The sequence below is a fragment of the Lagenorhynchus albirostris genome, chromosome 6 (genome assembly GCF_949774975.1).
Source record: "Lagenorhynchus albirostris chromosome 6, mLagAlb1.1, whole genome shotgun sequence".
Taxonomy (NCBI): Eukaryota; Metazoa; Chordata; class Mammalia; order Artiodactyla; family Delphinidae; genus Lagenorhynchus; species Lagenorhynchus albirostris.
The window spans coordinates 118,732,446-118,753,681 of record NC_083100.1 but is presented as its reverse complement, the minus strand read 5'-3'; the positions used below and the strand labels follow the sequence as shown (position 1 = coordinate 118,753,681).

General features: G+C 39.7%; 1 protein-coding gene across 2 annotated transcripts in view; it reads left to right on the top strand.

The window, feature by feature from the left end:
• Positions 1-20,160, top strand: part of TUBGCP5 (tubulin gamma complex component 5) — a 55,623-nt gene extending 35,463 nt beyond the window's left edge. For both annotated transcript variants that reach the window (XM_060153142.1, XM_060153143.1), the window contains exons 11-23: positions 287-489; positions 1,574-1,689; positions 3,188-3,456; positions 4,428-4,626; positions 6,108-6,296; positions 7,108-7,290; positions 12,922-13,006; positions 13,239-13,359; positions 13,835-14,010; positions 15,101-15,226; positions 16,222-16,310; positions 17,960-18,060; positions 19,610-20,160. In XM_060153142.1, the coding sequence (XP_060009125.1) occupies positions 287-489; positions 1,574-1,689; positions 3,188-3,456; positions 4,428-4,626; positions 6,108-6,296; positions 7,108-7,290; positions 12,922-13,006; positions 13,239-13,359; positions 13,835-14,010; positions 15,101-15,226; positions 16,222-16,310; positions 17,960-18,060; positions 19,610-19,665 (1,913 nt within the window). In that variant the 3' untranslated portion in view covers positions 19,666-20,160. The remainder of the gene's footprint in view (positions 1-286; positions 490-1,573; positions 1,690-3,187; positions 3,457-4,427; positions 4,627-6,107; positions 6,297-7,107; positions 7,291-12,921; positions 13,007-13,238; positions 13,360-13,834; positions 14,011-15,100; positions 15,227-16,221; positions 16,311-17,959; positions 18,061-19,609) is intronic.
• The last annotated feature ends 1,076 nt before the right edge of the window (positions 20,161-21,236 follow it).

Below are 21,236 nucleotides of genomic sequence, written 5' to 3'. Positions count from 1 at the left end.
CAGGGGACACAGGTTCGTGCCCCGGTCCGGGAAGATCCCACATGCCGCAGAGCGGCTGGGCCCGTGAGCCATGGCCACTGAGCCTGCGCATCCGGAGCCTGTCCTCCGCAACGGGGGAGGCCACAACAGTGAGGGGCCCACGTACTGAAAAAAAAACAAAAAACCAATAAAAAACCTGCCACCCTCCGGTTTGCCATGCCTTTCCATAAGTAGGTTAGCATTTATATCACATTTTGAATGCAGATATTTTTCCTTGCTAATAAGTTTGATTTCTTGATATTTGCAGATACTACAATAACTCTTGCAATAGTGGTGGACAAGTTGTCACCTCGATTGGCTCAGCTCAAGGTTCTGCACAAAGTGTTTAGTACTGGAGTAGCAGAAGTTCCACCTGACACTCGAAATGTTGTTCGAGCATCTCACCTGCTCAACACCCTGTACAAAGCCATCCTTGAATATGACAATGTTGGAGAAGCCTCTGAGCAAACTGTATGTGGGGATCCTTGTCTAGTCCACCGTGTGTGACTAATTCTGCTCAGCCATAGGAGTGGTCAATAGCCTGTCATAGATATTTGTAAAAATAGTATGTCAGACAGTTGTTGTGAGTTTTCAAATTAGATTCTAAATTTGAGGCTGCAGGAAACTAGCTTTTCATCTATAATTGCCAAGATCACCAGATGGATGAGGCAAGAATAAAACAAAACATAAAAGCAAGATGTGAAAAATACCTAGCTGATTTTTATAGATATTTGTAATAACTCTTTCTTAAATAAAAATACAGATCTATTATATGAGGTATCTAGAGTAGTCAAATTCATAGAAACAGAGAAGAGAATGGTGGTTACCAGGGACCGGGGGAGAGGAGAAAATGGGATAGGTAATGGGTACAGAGTTTCAGTTTTGTAGCCTGAAAAAGGTTTAGGAGGTCTGTTTTCATAACAATATGAATACATTTAACACTACCAAACTGTACACTTTAAAATGGTTAAGACAGTGTAGTTTATATTATGTATTTTTTTACCACAATTTTAAAAAATACAAATCTAGACTTTAATCTAGAAAGCCGCATGTTTCTTTGGACACATAATTTAGGTGTTTTGCCTAGTTTGTTGGTGTGACTCTTTTGCCTCACCATTTTGATACTGCATTTCAATAAAAAGTTGATTTCTTTCAGCTCTGTAATTTCTTTTTATTAGGAACTATAGTAGAACAGAATCACTTGCTTGTTAATGGACATTTTGCTAATAGCACTATTTGGATAGGATAACCATATACCAGTTTGGACTGTCCAGTTTAGACCTTTTGTCCCTGGGTAACTTTCACTCCTAAGAGGGTCCTGCTATGGACAATATGGTCTTCTCATATTTAGGTGAGGTTTTTCATAAGGATTTTATAGCATATGGTTAGGATTTTTTTTTTTTTTTTGGTTAGGATTTTTAATTTCTTACTTTGTTTCAAAAAACATAGAAATTGGGTCACTTTTTAAAAGGTGCTTCAGAAACGCTCGAACCTCATTTAATCCAGAGACGAGGGAGTTCTGAGAATGGATGTGCGTGCTGCACTGTCTCCTCAGGTCTCCTTGCTGTTCTCGCTCTGGGTGGAGACCGTGCGGCCCTACCTGCAGACTGTAGATGAGTGGATCGTGCATGGGCACCTGTGCGACTGTGCCCGGGAGTTCATCATCCAGAGGTGAGGGAGGCACAGCAGGAGCTGGCTTTACCTCTCTTCTCCCATGTGGAGATCGTACAGTTCTGTTAGCTTCACCTGATCCATAGGCAGGTTCTTTTGCATTTTTATAGAAGACATCAGGTACCAGTGCAAAAATATTTTTCCAAGTTTTATGTCAATCACAGCTTTGCTTATTAGCAAATTATATTTTTGAGTGATAGTGTGTTTTGGGCTGGCTGGTATGGTGAAAGGCACACTGAGTCCCTTAAAATGAATTAGGTGATGTCAGATGGCTTCATTAAAGGGAACCAATGGGAATAAATTATCTATGAGACAAAAGGTGTGAAAATATTACAGAATATGCCTCTAATATATTTATTTCTCCTAATTGGCTGCTCTTTTTACCTTTTTAGTATAATATTTAATAAAACAATTAAGGAAAATCTTGATCATCATAAAATCTATGATGATTCCCCTTCACTTAATTGATTTTTCTGAACAGAATCATGGAAACTGCAATGTAGAACTATTTGCACTCTCTTAACTCAGTCTTAAGTTCTGCACTCTGTACAGATACATGTTTTTTGTTTTGTTTTGTTTTAATTTATTTACTTATTTTATTTTTGGCTGCGTTGCTGCATGAGAGCTTTCTCTAGTTGTGACGAGTGGGGCCTACTCTTCGTTGCAGTGCATGGGCTTCTCATTGCGGCGGCTTCTCTTGTTGCAGAGCACGGGCTCTAGGCATGCGAGCTTCAGTAGTTGTGGCTCGCGGGCTCTAGAGCACAGGCTCAGTAGTTGTGGTGCATGGGCTTAGTTGCTCCACAGCATGTGGGATCCTCCCAGACCAGGGCTCGAACCCGTGTACCCTGCATTGGCAGGCAGATTCTTAACCACTGCACCACCAGGGAAGTCCCTGGATACATGTTTTTATTGATAGCTATCCATTTAACTCATCAGGGAGAGTAACTTAGAGCTACAGAAAGGTAACCCTGTTTACACAGTGCTCATATAAAAAAACTGGCCTTTCTTTAGCTGAATCTTGGGTCTCATTATGTCTTGTTTCTTCTGTTGCACATGAGGATTTTTGTAAAAACAGGATTCTGACTATCCTTAGGGGGTGATGAGTACACCTTGTTTCATTGTTAAAATAGTCCAGTGGAAATAGTTGTGGAAAAAAAGATGTGGAATTCTGGAGTTTACTTTCAGAGGAGATGGGTAAACTTTTATTCTACCTTTAAAGAGAACCAAATTAATCATATTTTGTTTAATTCCAATTCAGGAAACTTTCTGCATAGTTAGATTTTACCTATGCCATTCAGAGTATTTGTCCACTTTTCTGTGTTAAGCTGAAGTCAGGTAAAAACATCTGTCCCATTTTACCTAAAGATTGCATTGTTTTACTAATAATTGATATTACTGTGTTTTGGAATGTTTGGACAACATGCCTAAGCTAGAATAGATATACTGTTGTTTTTAAGGAAGAGAAGTTAAAGTTTAAAATTCTTTTGAATCCCTATAGAAACAAGAATGTTCCGGTAAATCACAGAGACTTTTGGTATGCAACTTACACGCTATACAGTGTATCGGAAAAGACAGAAAATGAAGAAAAAATGAGTGATAACGCTAGTGCGAGTTCTGGCAGTGATCAAGGGCCCTCCAGCAGGCAGCACACCATGGTGTCCTTCCTGAAACCCGTCCTTAAGCAGATCATAATGGCTGGCAAGTCAATGCAGCTGCTGAAGAACCTGCAGTGCATGGAGAGCACCACGTGCCAAGCCACAGCCAGAGGTAACCCCTTAGTGGTGGAGCAGCTGCTCCAATCTTCACGCTTGCCATTCTGAGATATGACATTATTTTGCAGTTTGAAAATAATCAAAGCATTTTATTTTCATGGAACTGATCACCATGATCAAATTGATAGATCATGCTGCTCTGACTGAAAAAAGATTGTCCTCGTTGGAAACTTTTATCACGGTGTTTGAAAGGCAGTGATAATACGTTCCACATGCATTTTACTTATTCTTGATGCCTTAGGACTGGTCCTTTGACAATAATTCTCTGGTATTTCTTAATGCAGAGCAGCATTTGGCACCTGAGGACATGAACTCTGGCAGATAGGAATTTGTTGGTGAGCGGTTCAGACTTGATCATAGGTTTTGAGAAAATCTTGATATAATTTCTGGTCTTTTTGGATGTAATTTAAGCAATATACTTAAGGTTTTATCAACTGTCTAAAAAGGCTTTGAGAGGTATAGATGTGACCTTAGTTGTTTTGTTTGTAAATCATCTTAATGTTACGTTAATTAGTTTAAATTATTATATCTACTTTAAGTAATATTTTCACTTTGTGGAATGTTTCCTTTTTAACTGAATAATAAAACGTAAAGAACTTTCCAGGGCCACTGTTCAAAGTGTTTTTCCCAATGTAATTATGACTCCTATTAGTGTTATCATAGTGCTATCTAGTATAATGGTAACTTTACTTTCAGGCTTCCTGCTTAAGCTGTTACTCTGTTCAGAAAAAAACTAGCTTATACTTTGAATGTTTAACCATGAACTATTTGTTCTAACAGAGGTTATAAAAATGTTTAGTTGTACTAAGGGTACTATACTGTAAGGGTAACAAAACAGGGATAGACCTTCATAGGCCAAAGGAAAAATACCAGGCTATAATATATTTAGATAAGTTTACTTAATATTTCTTAATGTTAGTTATTTACTAGAACATAATGCACCTTACACATTTCTTTATGTTTCAGATGCAGAAAGAAAAAGTCTGTATACCCTGTTTCTGGAGTCTGTGCAGTCTCGTCTTCGACACGGAGAAGACTCCACTGCACAGGCCCTCACTGAGCAGCAGGCCACCAGAGAGACCCTCATTAAGATGCAGTCCATTGCCGAGAGGCATCTTGAACTGGATGATGTTCATGATCCGCTGCTGGCGATTAATTTTGCAAGGTGATACGCACCTGCAGGATTTTCAATGATTGAAATGGCAGAATCTGTGCTGCAATATTTAGTAACTGTTTATCTCTGCCAGGTAGGGCTTTCCAGCCTTAAAAATAGAAACCTTTGTAGCCTCTCCTTTCTAATGAATGAAATACAAGAATATATTGCATTCACTTATTTCAGATACATAACTTAGCCTCTTTATTATTTGTGAAAGTCCACAGATTATCATGAGCCCTAGGCCCATTGGCAGCGCTGTCACTCATACAGAAGACGCTCATGGAAGTTAGGGGTCCTGGGACATGTTGAGTCAGACCCTCCCGATGTATCTTGGCCCTTAGGGGCTTTTAGATAATTGCCCCAATGAAATAAATTATTAATACCCACACAATACCCTGTTTATTGTCTAATGGCCGTCATTCACTACTTTCAACCCTAAGGGCTAGAAAGACCTACTCAGTACTTGATCTTTTAGGCAGAAGCAACTCTGTGAAGGTCTGCTTCACACAAAGAATACTTTGAGGAAAAAGATTTTTATTTCTGTAATAGTTGGTAATTTTACGACTAAAGGTAAATATGGGACTCCAGAGTTTTGATTTAAGAGAATTCTGTTGAGATGAATGAATAAACATGTGGTGTATATGTATACAGTGGAATACTACTCAGTCATTAAAAAGAATGAAATTCTGCCATTTGCAGCAATATGGATGGACTTAGAGGGTATTATGCTTAGTGAAGTAAGTCAGATGGAGAAAAACAAATAATGTATGATATCACTTATATGGGAAATCTAAAAAATACAGGGCTTCCCTGGTGGGTCAGTGGTTAAGAATCCGCCTGCCAATGCAGGGGACACGGGTTCAATCCCTGGTCCAGGAAGATCCCACATGCTGCGGAGCAGCTAAGCCCATGAGCCACAGCTACTGAGCACGTGTGCCACAGCTTCTGAAGCCCACGTGCCTAGAGCCCACGCTCCGCAACAAGAGAAGCCACCGCAATGAGAAGCCTGTGCACCGCAATGAAGAGTAGCACCTGCTTGCCACAACTAGAGAAAGCCCACGCGCAGCAACGAAGACCCAACGCAGCCAAAAAATAAATTTTAAAAATAAAAAATACAAGAAACTGGTGAATATGACAAAAAAGAAACAGACTGACAGATACAAAGAACAAAATATTGGTTTACCAGTAGGGAGAGGGAAGGGGGAGGGGCGAGATAGGGGTGAGGAATTAAGAGATAACAAATTACTATGTATAAAATAAATAAGCTACAAGGATATATTGTACAGCACAGGGAATATGCCAATATTTTATAATAACTATATAACCTTTAAAAATTGTGAATCACTATGTTGTACACCTGAAACTTATATAATATTGTAAATCAGCTGTACCTCCATTCAAAGACAAAAAAAGAATTGATGTCTTTTTTTAAAAAGAGAATTCTGTTGACAGCAACTCTTACAAAGAAGACTCATATTTTTATATTAAAGGTTGTATTTGGAACAGAGTGACTTTCACGAGAAGTTTGCTGGTGGAGACATATGTGTGGATAGATCATCAGAATCTGTGACTTGCCAGACTTTTGAATTAACGCTGAGATCTTGCCTCTATCCTCATATTGACAAACAGTATCTAGATTGCTGTGGAAACCTCATGCGAACTCTAAAAAAAGATTACAGGTATGAGGAGTGGTTTCATTTGGGAGGTAGTTGGTAGTTTATTGTACTTTAAGAATAGCTGAAGTTATTTTTAAACCTAGATTTCAAGCTAATTTTTATTAGAGTAGGGAATGGTTAGGCAATAAACAATTTTCTTTTGAGAAGATCAGTAGACCATCAGTGTTTTCCTAACTTTACTGTGAAATTTGTTTCTGAGAATTTATCCCAAATGAAATACAGAAAAAGCTTGTTACACAAAAATGCTTGTCACGAAGTTTGCTATCAGAGAAAAAACATGAAATTACTTAGTAATGGATGACTAGTTCTTTAAATTGTGGCATATCCATAAATATGCACATCCATATTAAAATATGGCATATTCATTTACATGTATGAACTTCGTAAAGTTCATACAAATTATGTTTATACAGAGTTTTAAATAATGTAAAGTTTCTTAAATCTTAAAAAATAGGATATATATTATAGTAGGAACTATTTTTTTAATGCATGGAAAAAAGACTGGGAAGACATACCCTAAATATTAACAGTGGAAATTCATCATGAATAGATTTGGATTAACTTTTTTTATTACACTTTTGTGACTTTGCCAAATTTTCTTCAATGTTATAGAAAAATAACTTCTTTCTGATTATTAAAAGTAAACCATATGCTGTTTTTATTATTTTTGAAAATCTTTAAGATGTATTAGTATTTCTAATTTTAGTAAATGTACAGTGTAAACGCGTTTCACTAAAAATGATACCTGATCCTGATCTAGAATCCTATCTTATCAGCCTAAGATTTTTCTGTCACTTATTTTCTCTTCATTCAGGTTGGTTGAGTACTTACAGGCCATGAGGAATTTCTTCTTAATGGAAGGGGGGGATACCATGTATGACTTCTACACGTCAATTTTTGATAAAATAAGAGAAAAGGAAACCTGGCAGAATGTGTCTTTTCTTAATGTCCAGCTTCAAGAAGCAGTAGGACAGCGTTATCCTGAAGACAGTTCACGGTAAAATATGGGAGGACCTTTTATTTTAAAAATTATAAGATAATCCATGTGTCACGAACTCTTCTTTTATGTGTTATCTTATTTAATCCTCACACCAACCCCTATGAGTTTTACTAATGTTATTTTACACATTAGAAAACTGAGGCAGGGACTTCCCTGGTGATCCAGTGGGTAAGACTCCAGGCTCCCAGTTCAGGGAGCCCAGGTTCGATCCCTGGTCAGGGAACTAGATCCCACATACCGCAACTAATAGTTCATATGCCGTAACGAAAAAGATCCCTCATGCCACAGCAAAGATCCCACGTGCTACGACTAAGACCTGACACAGCCAAATAAATAAATATTTTGAGAAAAAAAAAAAGCTGAGACAGCAGCGACTTGCCCACTGAATGAGAGGAGATGTGAGATGGCACCGTGTGGTCTCTCAGGGTCTGATGGCCTTGCTCACATGGCTGGAGTCCATACTGGCCGCCTTCCTGACCCACCCTTGCCCTCCAGCCGGCTGCACCAGCCTTCATTGTGATGTCACAGGTGGTGTTCTGAGAGAGTGAGAGCAGAGCCCTTGGCACTGGCCAAGGCCTGAGCTGCAGGCCTCACCTCACAGACCCTTACTTCCACCACAGACCAAGTCAGAGGCCAGCCCAGTTAGAGGGGAAATAGATTCCACCACTTTTCACAGACAGCATTGCCTGTTTTCAAGCTGTTGTACTGGTTTATCCCCGGCTCGGGAACTCACCTTCCCTCCTCCCTGTCAGTCGGCCTGCTGAGCACCTGGGCCAGGTCTGTGGGTTGATGCCATTAAATCTTTGTATAACAGAGGCTCATTTTCCACCCTGCTTGTTCGTCTTTTTTCCTGTTCCGTGTCCTTGCTTGGCTACCTTTCTTGGCTCCCTCAGTGGCCCTTGAAAAGTAATAATGATAATAATTAACATTTATTACATGCCACTTAGGACATTATTTTCCTCACAGCCATGCCAGGTTACTGACCATCTACTACTTAGTAGTAGATAAAATAATTCCTTTTATTTATGTCATGTGTTACCTTTGATGATTCCACAGAAGTAGAATTTTCATCAATTATATGATTAGTAAAAGCAGGGTAACCGCTAGATTCTTTTCATAGTAAGGAATTAGTGCCTAGTAATCCCCAGGGGGGGGCCAGGGAAGGCTAAAGTTATATTTTTCACTATCAATAGAAACTCATGAATTTTGTTATTTTTAGTATGTTTCAATCTATTACAGTTATTCTTTTTTTCTTGCTCAGACTGTCCCATCTTTACCCAGACGGAACTCCTTCACTTGACTCTAGTAATCTTGGAGAGCATCTTTGCTTTCAGGACTGGATGTCTGGACTCATCTTGTGCACTTCCTGCCCCAGGCTCTGCACCTCTTCCAGGATCACTGGTCCTGTCTGTTCTGTGGCTTTAAAAGTCCTTGGTCTGTGTCCCAGAGTGTTCGTCTATACTGGATTATCAGTACTTCTGGGCTCACTCAGTGGATGGAGCTAGGAAATATGTAGAAAGAGGAAGATGAATCATAAGCTCATATTGATATTTCCAGTATGTATTAAAGATTATAGGATTTCACTTTTTTGATTTTCTTTTGTATCTTCCCTTGAGTGCTTACTAATGAAGATAAATATTTATTATATTTATTCTATAATAAATCATAATAGTTCCAAAGTAACAATAACAGCAACAAGCCCACTGAGAGTTTAAAACATGCTTGTGACTATATTCTCTTCCTTTACTTTCAAGTCATCAGAATCCTGTATTTCAGGGTCACCTGGAACAATTCTCAATGTGATTATACCACAAATATAGGGCTGGGTTCATTTGTTTTATTTTCTACTTTTAGGAATCACTTCATTTTTATTTTTCTTGATTCCATTTTGTTTTTTAATTGTATAAAACAGCTATATATTTCTTAAGTTAAAATCATTGATACAAAATTACTTTTAGGGAGCTCTGGCTTCTGTTCCTATTCCTGTCCATTTTCTCCCTTTCCTCATAACCTTTTTTATTAGATTTTATTTTATCCTTCCAGTGTTTATTTTTTGGAACCAAAACCGTATGTGTACATATTCCTTTTTCTCCTCACATGTTACAGAAAAGGAAGCACACAGTGTGCACTCTGTAACACCTGCTTAACTTTTCTTTAGTAGATAATACATCCCAGACCCACTGCATTGCAGGCTAGAGAGCTTGTCCTCACTACTTTACAGCTGATTGTGTTCATTCAACCAGGCGTCCTGTTGGTGGACACGTGGATTCTGTTCTTCTGCGATGTATGTATGCAGTGACTGGTCTTGTGCATTTCACTTCTTATTTTTGCCTGTGTAACTTTGGAGTATTTTTCTAGAATGGGATTGCCAGGTAAAAGGGTAAACACCTGTGTAACTCTGCTAGCTGTTACCAAATTCCTCTTCATAAAGGCCGTATTTTTTCTAATTCCCACCAGCAATGAGGCTTTCTCCACAGCCTCACCAACAGAGTATGTTGTCAGACTTTCGGATTTCTGCCAGTCTGATGATGAAAAATGATGTCTCAGTGTAGTTTTAATTTACATTTTTCCATGTGAGCATAGTTATCTTTTCATACGCTTATTTTTGCATTTGTTTAAAAGTGAACTCTCCATATCTTTTGCCACTATTTCTGTCAGTATCAAGTTGTTGGTCTTCATCCTCTCCATTTTTAGAAGCTCTTTTTTTCTTTTGGCTGTGCCACGTGGCTTGTGGGATCTTAGTTCCCCAACCAGGGGTCAAACCCACGCCCCCTGCAGTGGAAGTGCGGAGTCCTGACCACTGGACTGCCAGGAAGTTCCCTAGAAGCTCTTTTTATAGGTTTCCCAGTTTGGCATTTGTCTTTTTGTTCTGCTTATGGTATAACAATTTCTTGTTTTGTCATGAAGATAGTTTTTAGTTTTATAATGTATCTTTTTTATTACTTCTGAATTTTAAGTGATAGTTAAGAAAGTTTTACTGTATCCAAGTGTATAAAGAAATTCACCCATGTTTTCTTTTAATGCTTGAATGGATTTTTTTACATTTAGGTGTTGATCCATTTGGAATTTATTCAGCTAAAAAACATGAGAAATAGATCCAGTTTTATCTTTTTTCCAAATGACTGGTTGGTTGCCATCACTTATTTCTTTAAAAAAAAAATCCACCTTTCCCCATTTATTTGATACCCCTTTATCATTAAATTTTCATATGCATTTGAGTTATATGCATTGGGTCTCTCTCTGAATTTTCCATCCTATTTCGCTGTTCTGTTTATTCACATGCCAATAGCTTTCTGTTTTATTAATAGGGTTTTCCTGGCTATTCTTGCTTATTTATTTTAAAAAATGTACTTTATCATCTTGTCCAGCTCCATCCACCAAAACAAAAACAAAAACATTCGTGGTATTTTTATTGAGATTCCCACTCATAGATTAACTCAGGACAAATGGGCCACCCCATTGGGACCCCTTCTCCTATGGCTTCCATGTGTTCTAGGTGCCTGTCTGTGCCCTCAGGCTCCCTGAGTCTGCACCCAGAGGTCTCCTTCCCGGTTCCAAGCTCCCCTGCCCTGCCCATACCCCTCCCTTGTCACTGGTGCTCCTTCTGCATCCTCCCTGTGAGCCCCTTGCCCTCCGCCCACCCTTAGCGTAGCTTCTCGCTCTCCTGCCTGGGGCACCTTCGTTCCATGTCGATGGCTTCAGCGACCGCTAGTGACCTGCAGGTCAGTACCTTTAGCCCAGGTGTCTGCACAACCAGTGCCTCATGACTTTCCTCAGATGCCATGTGTCCAAAACTGAGCTTCATCGTTTTCTCAGCCCTTTGTTTCTTCTGGATGGGACCACTGTTCATCCCAGTGCCCAGTGTAGCTCACCTTAGATTCTTTCCTCTCTGCCGGCCCCCACATACCCTGGTCCCTCGGTTCTGCCTCCTGGATGACATTCCCCATGCCCTTCAGCGCTCACTGGAGAGCACCTCCCTGTCGCCTGCTAACCAGCTGTCTCCGCATCTCTCCCTTCCACTTGGCCCTCCAGGGCCACACGGGACACTAGCCGCCCCACCCCCACACACGCTTGGGCTGCTTGGCGCCTCGGAGCAGATGGGCCGAGCTTCACCTGAGAGAGAGCTTTTCACTGTCGGGCTCCCCACCTCGCTTCTTGTGCACACAGAGACAGACACATCACCTTCTCTCTCCACCATACTTCCCACTTCAGGGATTTGGGACATTTCTGTTTTCCCCGAGAGCTGTACTCTCTCCCCCAGGAGCCTTCACGTGTCTGCACCCTCCAGTTACCTGAGTTAGCTGCTCTCCCATGGGCATGGCCAGCAGTTGTCTGCACTCCTGCAAAGCTCTGCCCCCCTGGCTTGGTGACTGGAGGGTGACTGCACGTTTTGTATGCTCTGGGCTATAAGCCCCTGGAGGGGGGCAGGGATTGGCTTTTTATCACCTGCTTAGTGCAGCACTTGACAAGGTATTCAGTAGCTGCCTGCTAAGTACTTGGTAGATGCACGTGTAACAGACTTACAAGCTAAAAAAATTCTGACTAGTCTGTGACATGGAATGAATTGGCTAAACTCGTAAATCACACACCGGCCCTTACATCTCTGGTTGTAAGGCTAACTCCTGCCTTGGCCTTCAAGTTAACCTTCCGTGGGCTGCATCCAGGCATCGTCACAGGTGCCTCTGTATCCTGGGAGAGTCACGTCCTTTCTCAGCACAGTGACAGAACTGCTCTGAGGAGTGAAGGAAATAAGTGCCTGGCTCAGGAACATTTCCATGCCCTATGGTAGCTGCATTCTATTGAGAGTCACACTCAGACTAGTTGGGCAGGAGTGGATGAAGCCATGTGTGACCCTTTGCTTTAGAAGCAGACCCCATTCTTTGTTTGTTTGTTTGTTTTTTTAACATCTTTATTGGAGTATAATTGCTTTACAATGGTGTGTTAGTTTCTGCCCCATAACAAAGCGAATCAGCCATACACATACATATGTCCCCATATCTCTTCCCTCCTACGCCTCCCTCCCTCCCACCCTCCCTATCTCACCCCTCCAGGCGGTCACAAAGCACTGAGCTGATCTCCCTGTGCTATGCGGCTGCCTCCCACCAGCTATTGGTTTCACACTTGGTAGTGTATATATGTACATGCCACTCTCTCACTTTCAGACCCCATTCTTGCCCACACACTTGCATATGCCTGCTCTCCAGGGTGAGAACAGCCTCTCCCGCCACCAGACACACACACACACACTCCCTCTCCCTCTCTCTCCCTCTCTCTCTCTGTCTCTCTGTCTCTTCCCACCCTCTCTCCTGCCACCCCCAACAGAGTGTCCGTCTCCTGAGCCTCTCGCTGAACTCTACCAGGACTAGGCACCTGCCAAATACAGTTAACCTTCCCTGACTTTGTCTTTTTTCCTAAGTAATTTACTATAAGTATCTTCTTTTTTATAGCTAAACCCATTATTTAAAAATTTTGCCCCCTTCTTTATTTCTAAAACCTGATTTCTATTCTGGAATATATGCTTAGAAAAATATGGAATATCTGCATTCCTTTTATGAAATGTCTTTTTGGAATATATAAATTAAATAACTCAAAGTGCTAAATAACTAAAACTTATATTTCTTTATCTAGTCTATCTATATCTTTTGAAAATGTTGACACAGCTAAGAAGAAACTCCCTGTTCATATCTTAGATGGTCTGACCCTGAGCTATAAGGTATGTACTGATACTCTAAGAACATTTTCTATTAAAATTAAGGCATACAAGGGACTTCCCTGGCGGTCCAGTGGTTAAGACTCCACACTTCCAATGTAGGGGGCGCGGGTTCGATCCCTGGTCGGGGAACTAAGATCCCACATACTGTGCAGCACAGCCAAAAAAAAAAAAATTTGAGACATATGAGTAATAGGTTACTTTCTATTCTAATTTTCTGTTTTTGTTTTCATAGGTCCCATGGCCTGTGGACATTGTTATAAGTTTGGAATGTCAGAAAATTTATAATCAGGTGTTTCTTCTCTTATTGCAAATAAAATGGGCAAAATATAGTCTGGATGTTTTACTATTTGGTGGTAAGATTTGTTTTCAACAGATAAATTATAATTTAATTTTAGCACTGAAAAAAAGGTTGGCAGTCTTAGGTCATTTTTTATATATACACAAGTGCCAAAATGATATGTATTTATGGCCATAGCTTTACAGACATCAGAATTAACTTCCCTGAATGAGTACAGTTAATCTGAAATACAATAACTAAATTAGGAATTTAGCCAGAATAAAAATTCTTAGGTTATGTGAAAAAGTTTTAATGACAAGTTAATAGGACTTTGTTTTTATATTTTTGATGACAGTGATAATCAGGGTGATATGGCAGCTTTAACTGCTTCACCTTCCAGATAGGGAGGATGGGGTCCCTGCTGTGCATCCAGCTGAGTGCCCTTTACAGGGCAGACGACCACACCATTGCAAGTCCTGCTCTGTGCAGTGGTGCCGGTGGGGTCTGAGTGGATGCTCTTCCCACCCCCTCTCCTCTTCGTTCCTTTACAGAACTAGCTAGTCCTGCTGAAAAACCACAACTTGAAGGACTCTTAGGTGGACAAGACACAGCTGCTAATTTTGGACCACAGAAGGAGCCAGTAAGACAGCAGATTCATCGTATGTTCCTCTTAAGAGTAAAGCTCATGCACTTTGTGAACAGCTTACACAACTACATCATGACCAGGGTTCGTGTCTGTCCATCCACTCAGTTCTGTCACCGTGTATACATCTGTTCGTGGAGAATTACTTGTAATATATTTATAAATACAAACAAGCACACAAGATACTTAATAGACTGTAAATGTGAAGGTAGCACATACTAAAAACTTGATCATAAAATAACATGGCAGCAGAGGGAAGTGTTTTTTAAAACATGCCAGAGCACATGTTTCCAGACACTGTGTCTCTCCTGTCTAGTGACCCCTTGGGATGACACACCCAGAGCGCTTCTTTTGGACTTGCCATCAGAACTTGCCACATAGTCCTTTAAATGTCAGCAGTGGGAACAGGGCTGTCCCTGGAAAATGGCTTCAGTTTTTTGTAATGGAAGCCTAAAAACAAATCTGTCAGGCTACTATGGGGTGTAAGGAGGAAAATGCAGCCAGATTATATACTTTTTTTCTTAAATATAAGAAGTAACTCGTACAGTAAATAAAACTGCTTTTCTTACACATATTAAAACCAGTTCTAGAGGAACTTCTGAAGAGGAGTTCAGATGTTTGAACAGTAGCAGTGTTATTCGAGGACAGTACTCATTGGTATTATAATGGTTGCTAAAAAAGAATTTGTAGTCATTCTGGTAGATAGGTTCTAAGAACCCACTTTTGTTTGGTTGAAGTGAGCCTTTGAAGCCTGTGTTTTATACATGATACACATGGCAGAGGTGCTCCCTTTCCCGTGCACTAGTGGCCTTCAGAGGACCAACCTTAAGCCCTTAATTGTTGAGAGTAAATGGTTAAGTTTTTGTTTAATTTGTTTTTTGTGTTCTACTTGAAGTACAGTTATATTCCTTTTAAAGAAAGACCATTATGTAAGCAGTGGAATTTATTAAAACATATAAATTCAATTTATCTGGTGACGTTTTTTAAAAAAATCAATGCATATCCTATACAGTTCATATACTTGCCCCTCCACACAGGAGCAGTCTGTTAGTCCAGAGTGAGGCATTCCCTCCCTGTGCAAGTGAATGTAGAAGAGGTTGGTAAAAAAAGTTTTGTGTGTGGCACATTAGTTCTCAAAGAAAAAATCTATTGATTAAATTTGTCATCTTTCAAGATTCTTCACAGTACAGGGCTGGAGTTTCAACATCAAGTCGAAGAAGCCAAGGATTTAGATCAATTGATTAAAATTCACTATAGATACTTGTCAACCATCCATGATCGATGTCTGCTGAGAGAAAAGGTATGTGAGGTGTCACCTGTGAACTTGGCCACTGAGGCAGGAATGAAGCCAGCCAAGGGAAGTTGTCTCTCTACTTTGGAATTTTGTACTTATTAAGCTTCTGATCTGCAAAATATTTTTTTGACATCTTTATTGGGGTATAATTGCTTTACAATGGTGTGTTAGTTTCTGCTTTATAACAAAGTGAATCAGTTATACATATACATATGTTCCCAGATCTCTTCCCTCTTGTGTCTCCCTCCCTCCCACCCTCCCTATCCCACCCCTCTAGGTGGTCACAAAGCACCGAGCTGATCTCCCTGTGCCATGCGGCTGCTTCCCACTAGCTATCTACCTTATGTTTGGTAGTGTATATGTCCATGCCTCTCTCTCGCTTTGTCACAGCTCACCCTTCCCCCTCCCCATATCTTCAAGTCCGTTCTCTAGTAGTTCTGTGTCTTTATTCCTGTCTTACCCCTAGGTTCTTCATGACATTGCAAAATATTCTTTAAGGAAGGACCAGATCAAATAGGTTACAAATTTGTGCCATATGACTGGAAATTACATACAAGAGAAACAGCTGACAACTTTATTGTGACAGTCTGCACTCAGCACTGTGTTTGGATTCAATAAGAAAATTTTATCTGCAGTTATGGAATAATAGTGCTTTGGTCAGGAAATATGTCCAGCTTGATGTGAATATATTAAGTCATCTTACAGCCATTGGAATAACTTGCCCCATTTCACTGGTGAATTCAAATGGCTGTCCCAGGAAAAGGTAGCTTGCTGGCTCTGTTGGTCAGACTCTGCTGCTGATATACCTGTACTGTGGGTGCAGTAGGCGTGTGGTCCAATTCCAAGTGCATTTTGTTCAGAGCCTAGTACCCTTCCTTATACCTAGAAGGCAGCGATTGCACTGAGCTTTTTCTGTGACTCATTTAAATTAGGTGAAAGTGTTGGTGTCAGTGTCCAAACATGGTCACAGAGCCTATGTTCTTCCATGGCTTTCTCTCCAGGTCAGTTTTGTGAAGGAAGCCATCATGAAGGTGTTGAACTTGGCCCTCATGTTTGCAGATGGTTGGCAGGCTGGCCTGGGGGCATGGCAGTAAGTATGCAGCTTGTGGGGCCTCTGTGCTGTGACCATTTCAGTTTCACTTTTAGCTGGCTTCATTCTGGGAGCCTTGTTTTTCTTCTTGGCAACACATCACATACACTTATAATTATGGAAAGAATTGAATTTGTTCATCTAAACTAGGCAACATCAAGAATTATGCAATTCTTTTCTGAGCGGTAAAACAAGAAAAATCTGAAGTCTTTTGATTAGAACAAGCAAATATCCTTAAATTACATTCCTGTTGTATAGGTTTGCTAAATTTTTGTTAATGGATGCCTTTGAGCATACACAGAAGCGGGCGGGGAACATAACAGACCCTGGGGTCCATCACTCCACTTCAGCAGATGCCAGTGACAATCAGTTCTGTTTTGTGTTTACTGCCCACTCCCACTCCCATTCACTCAATTATTTTAAACCAAATTCTGGACATCATGCTAGATCCTAGTCCAAAATTGTATTTTAGAGAGCTCTAAAAGAATGATTGTATATTTTACTTTTAGGGTGTTTATTATCTACACCTATCACATAGAAAGAGGACCCAGGAGCTCTTTCTTCCTATCCAGAGTACCATCCTCTACTGTTACCTTGAATGTGCAGCTCAATAGTTTGTCCCTGTCTTGTTTATAAAATTAATGTAATCTTGCTATTATTACTTCCTTGAAATATATTTAAAAGAGCAAGTCTGGTTGACTGGGCTGTTGGGATAATAGCTTGTACTTAGTTGTTATCAGTAAGGAGCCGAAAGTTCATTATAGCACTAATCTAAAATCTTAACATATGGCTGTGTCAGAATACTCTGAATGGTAGATAAAATTCCTCATTGCAGGGGTGAAAACAGAAGTCTTACTTTATTATTGCTGTCTCAAGTGTGTGCAGCAGACTTCCCCCTCCATGTCACTGTCAGGTGGAGGAGAAGGTAATAACACTGCTGCATATTGTTGGCTAAAATTGAACTGTTTCTTCAACAAGGGGGTGAGGAGGACTTAAGAGGCATATTAACCATCACAGTTTATGGAAATTAACTGATCTTGATTCACATTTAAAGCAGAAAGTGAAAAATTTTTAAAGCAAGGTGAAATTTTTAAGCAAATGGTATGGTGGCTATGATTTTAAAGGAGTATTTATCTTTAGTGTGTACACACTGAAATATTTATGACTGAAATGCTATGATGTCTCAACTTTGCTTCTAAAGATATGGGGCTAAGGGTATAATTGGGACTGCCTGCAGGGGGGTGACTACTGAAGCTGGGTATGGGTGTTTGCTATTTCCCATAATAATAGTTTTCTAGTAAGTTTAAAATGTAAGGTTTTATATCTTTAATGTGCTGTTTATTTGAAAGAAGGTGTGCTTGTGAAAAGTAAAAGTATAGAACTGTACAATAGAAAAGGGAATATCCTCAGTTATCCTCACTCTAGAACTCACTACCATCCTGAAGCAGCAGTTTTGTATCCTAATGACACTTTCCTTCAGACTCTTTGAAAGTTTGGCAGGAAATTTTATATTTTATTTTAGAATCTTTAGAGTTAGGATTCTACATAATTAAACTGAAGCACATTTGAAATTACTCCAAAGGTATTTTATAGCCTACCTAGTAACTCCTTATGCATTTACCTAAATTGAAATTTACTTTCTTTCCTAGAATGGAATCTATAGAGAAAATGGAGTCTGATTTTAAAAACTGCCATATGTTTCTTGTAACCGTTTTAAACAAAGCTGTCTGTAGAGGATCCTTTCCCCATCGTGAGTATTATGTTAAAATATTACTGCTTTTATATTTTCTGGTAACTAAGTCTACCTGTTATTGTTTTGGTACTGATCTCATGAAGAATTAGAATTTTTCACCACTTCGAACCTGGAAAGTCCCTCAGCAGTTGAATTGTTTTTCCCAAATTACAGTGGGGTGAGTGAATCAGTTGTAAAACATTGAGACTGAAGATTTTGCTTTCTAGTATATCATGTGTTACACCAATGGATTTCTAAAACCATTGTTAATTAAAGCAGATGGCAGAATAGGTTTCAGTACACTTCACTGTCATGTGTAGCCTTTGTAACTATTCCTTTTCAAAAGATAGGGTTTGCGGGGGTGGGGGGGGTGTTTGTTTTTTGTTTTTTTAGCAATTTTAAAATTCCCAAGGCTGCCTCTTACACAAGGAAATGCAGGCCTGACGGTTCAGTACACAGACAGTGTGTGAAGCAGACAGAGGTCTGTGGGGTGAGTCATGGGGAGAAGACAGTCATTTAATCTACAGACACAAAGGACTAAGTAATATCTCTTGCAGAGCTTTTTTGGGAAAAGTATGCAGGACTAATTTGTTCCCTATTTCTGTATGTTCAAATTGTGATGTGCTCATTAAAAGTAGCTGAACATTTTTTAAAATACTGTTAGAGTAACGAGTGAACATAGAATAAACAAACAAAAACATATCATCAGAAAGTTGTGAATGCAAAGAAATCTAAATAAATTCTGGGATGAGATGAGCCCTTCAGTGCTGACCTGCTGCACCCACAGTTCAGGTAGGCGGGGCAGTGACCGGCCAGAAGCACATAATCTTTGCCAGGATAGTTTGCCAGGATAGAGAAACTCGTTGTTGGCGTGGCAGACTGGAATCCTAGAGGAGTGCACGCAGAGCCAGTCCTCCTGACCCCCAGCCCTCCCCGAATGCTCTGCGTAAGTGGTGAAGAAGCTGGGGGCCGGCCAGGCAGGAAAACAGAGAAAGTTCTGATCTCACAGTGCTTACTTAGATCCCTATATTCCTGTGTCGTGTGACTTCTACAACGAAGAGGCATTTGTTTATTACGCAAGTATTTAAAAACAAATTACTGTTGTAAGCCCCTACTGCCACCTCTCAGCCTCCCCCATTTTTACCCCTGGCCAAAAAAAAAAACCATACTGTGTTAGAAATGTGTTAGAGGAAACATTGATACATTTGTCCGTTTTTGCACTGGGTGACTATTAGGCAAGGAGATTCCACTCATAGCTCAGAACATGGCGTTTTGTTATGAATTGAGGCCAGATTTTATGACATTTTGAAAAATGTGATTTGCTCAGTGTAATGCCCAGATTTTTTTTGTTTTCAAAACTAAAATGATCTGAAATAGAAATAAATCATACTTTCTCAATTGTATTTAATAAATGATTATCATCTTTATTGTATGTTAGAAGTAATGAGTATTTTAATTAAAAATAGAAAGTGTCTCTAAATACTTTTCAAGACATTTATTAGAGCCTATTTAGCCATTTTCAAACATTTAAACCTATTTTATTAACCTATTTTTATTCTTCCCACAGTGGAATCTCTAGCACTGTCACTCATGGCTGGCATGGAGCAAATATCTTCAGTGTAGTAAATGCCTCAGATTTAATCTTCATACATATACATTTCCACCACATGCAGCTGCGAAACGGGAGTCTATTTTGGTTTGTTTTTAAAACTGTTGTTTACTATCTAGACAAGTGGGTTTTATGTGTTTTCTCTGGAGATTATTGGTTAGTATATTGGGTTATGCATATAAAACTGTATCAATAATGCAGAATGTGTATAGGCTGTTTACACTTATATTTCCTACTATAAGCTATAGATCTATGGTATTGATACCTTTAAATATAAAATAATTGTTTTTGAAAATGTAATTATTAATATTAAAAATAAATTAAAGCACTTTATTCCCCTTTTGCTTAGTCACAGAAGTTTTGTTTTTTTTTTTTGTATGCCTGGGAAGTTCCAAAATGGAAAATAGCTTCCACCAATGTCAATAAATGTAAAAGCCCGCTGTTGATACATCCTACCGTATGGCTTTTGTGAGCTAACCACAATTAATTAAAACTATATTTACTGTTCAGTTTTCCTACATTTTCTTTATATACTTCTTGGCATGTCTCTAGCATTTATGACTCACCCTATATTTACTACTTATTTTTTTAAAAACAACTACTGAAGTCCACATAGCCTCAGAGCTGAGCACCAGGGGCCTCTGCCCAATCTCAGTCGTTTTACAGCATCAGCATTTCCTGCATGCAGATGGCAAAGTTGGCTAATAAGCCCTCCTGGGAATGAGCCCAGGTCTCAGGCTTTACTTTGAAGTCTTGGAGGAAATTCACTGAGGAGGCCTTCAAATGCCAGGGATGAATAGTTACTTCCAGGTCTCAAGAAAACACTGCAGTATAACCTAACAGCTATAAGATATGAGAAGTATTTCTTGATCTGGTGCTTTAAGTCAAAACCCTGTAGAAACTGATGGAAGCATAGGCTCGCATAAAGCAGTCATGATGGAGTCAAGGTTCAAACAATGATGGCCTGGCTCTTTTGGTAAAGTTCTTTATGCATAGCAAAAATCATCACATCAAACATACCAAAACATAATTATTTCATAAACTGAATTATGTTTATTATCAGTGTTTCTAAACCTGGGATAGAATATACATTTATTTATAGGATATTTAGGAAAGTAAATATTTTCATTTTAAAAAATGAGTATTTGGAATTTGTTGTTATCTTAGACTGATTTTATACTGTATTTGTTCTTTTCTCATGACTTTAAGAGTTTCCAAGGGAAGATTAGCAAAGTTTAAATTGGGGGAAGAATAGACTTCACAAAGTGTCACTAGTTGGTTTCTTTGGGAAGGAGCCTCCAAGATGCAGAGTGCCCAGTGGGAGGAAGGGAAAGGGCGATGAACTGGCTGGAGAGAAAAGCCAGCCCTGCAGGGCTGAGACAATAGGCTTCTATCCCCCACCTTCATCAGTCCTTGGTTGTGGGTCCCTAGGGCAAGCATGACCTCTCCAGCTGAGGCCACCCCAGGAGCAGCGACACTGCAGCTGTGTGCTGGCAGTGCACCAGCACATCAGCTACACTCATCAGGTGATTCTTGAGTCATCTAAATAAAGGACTTTTACACTAACTCTAAGTAAGAACTGCTC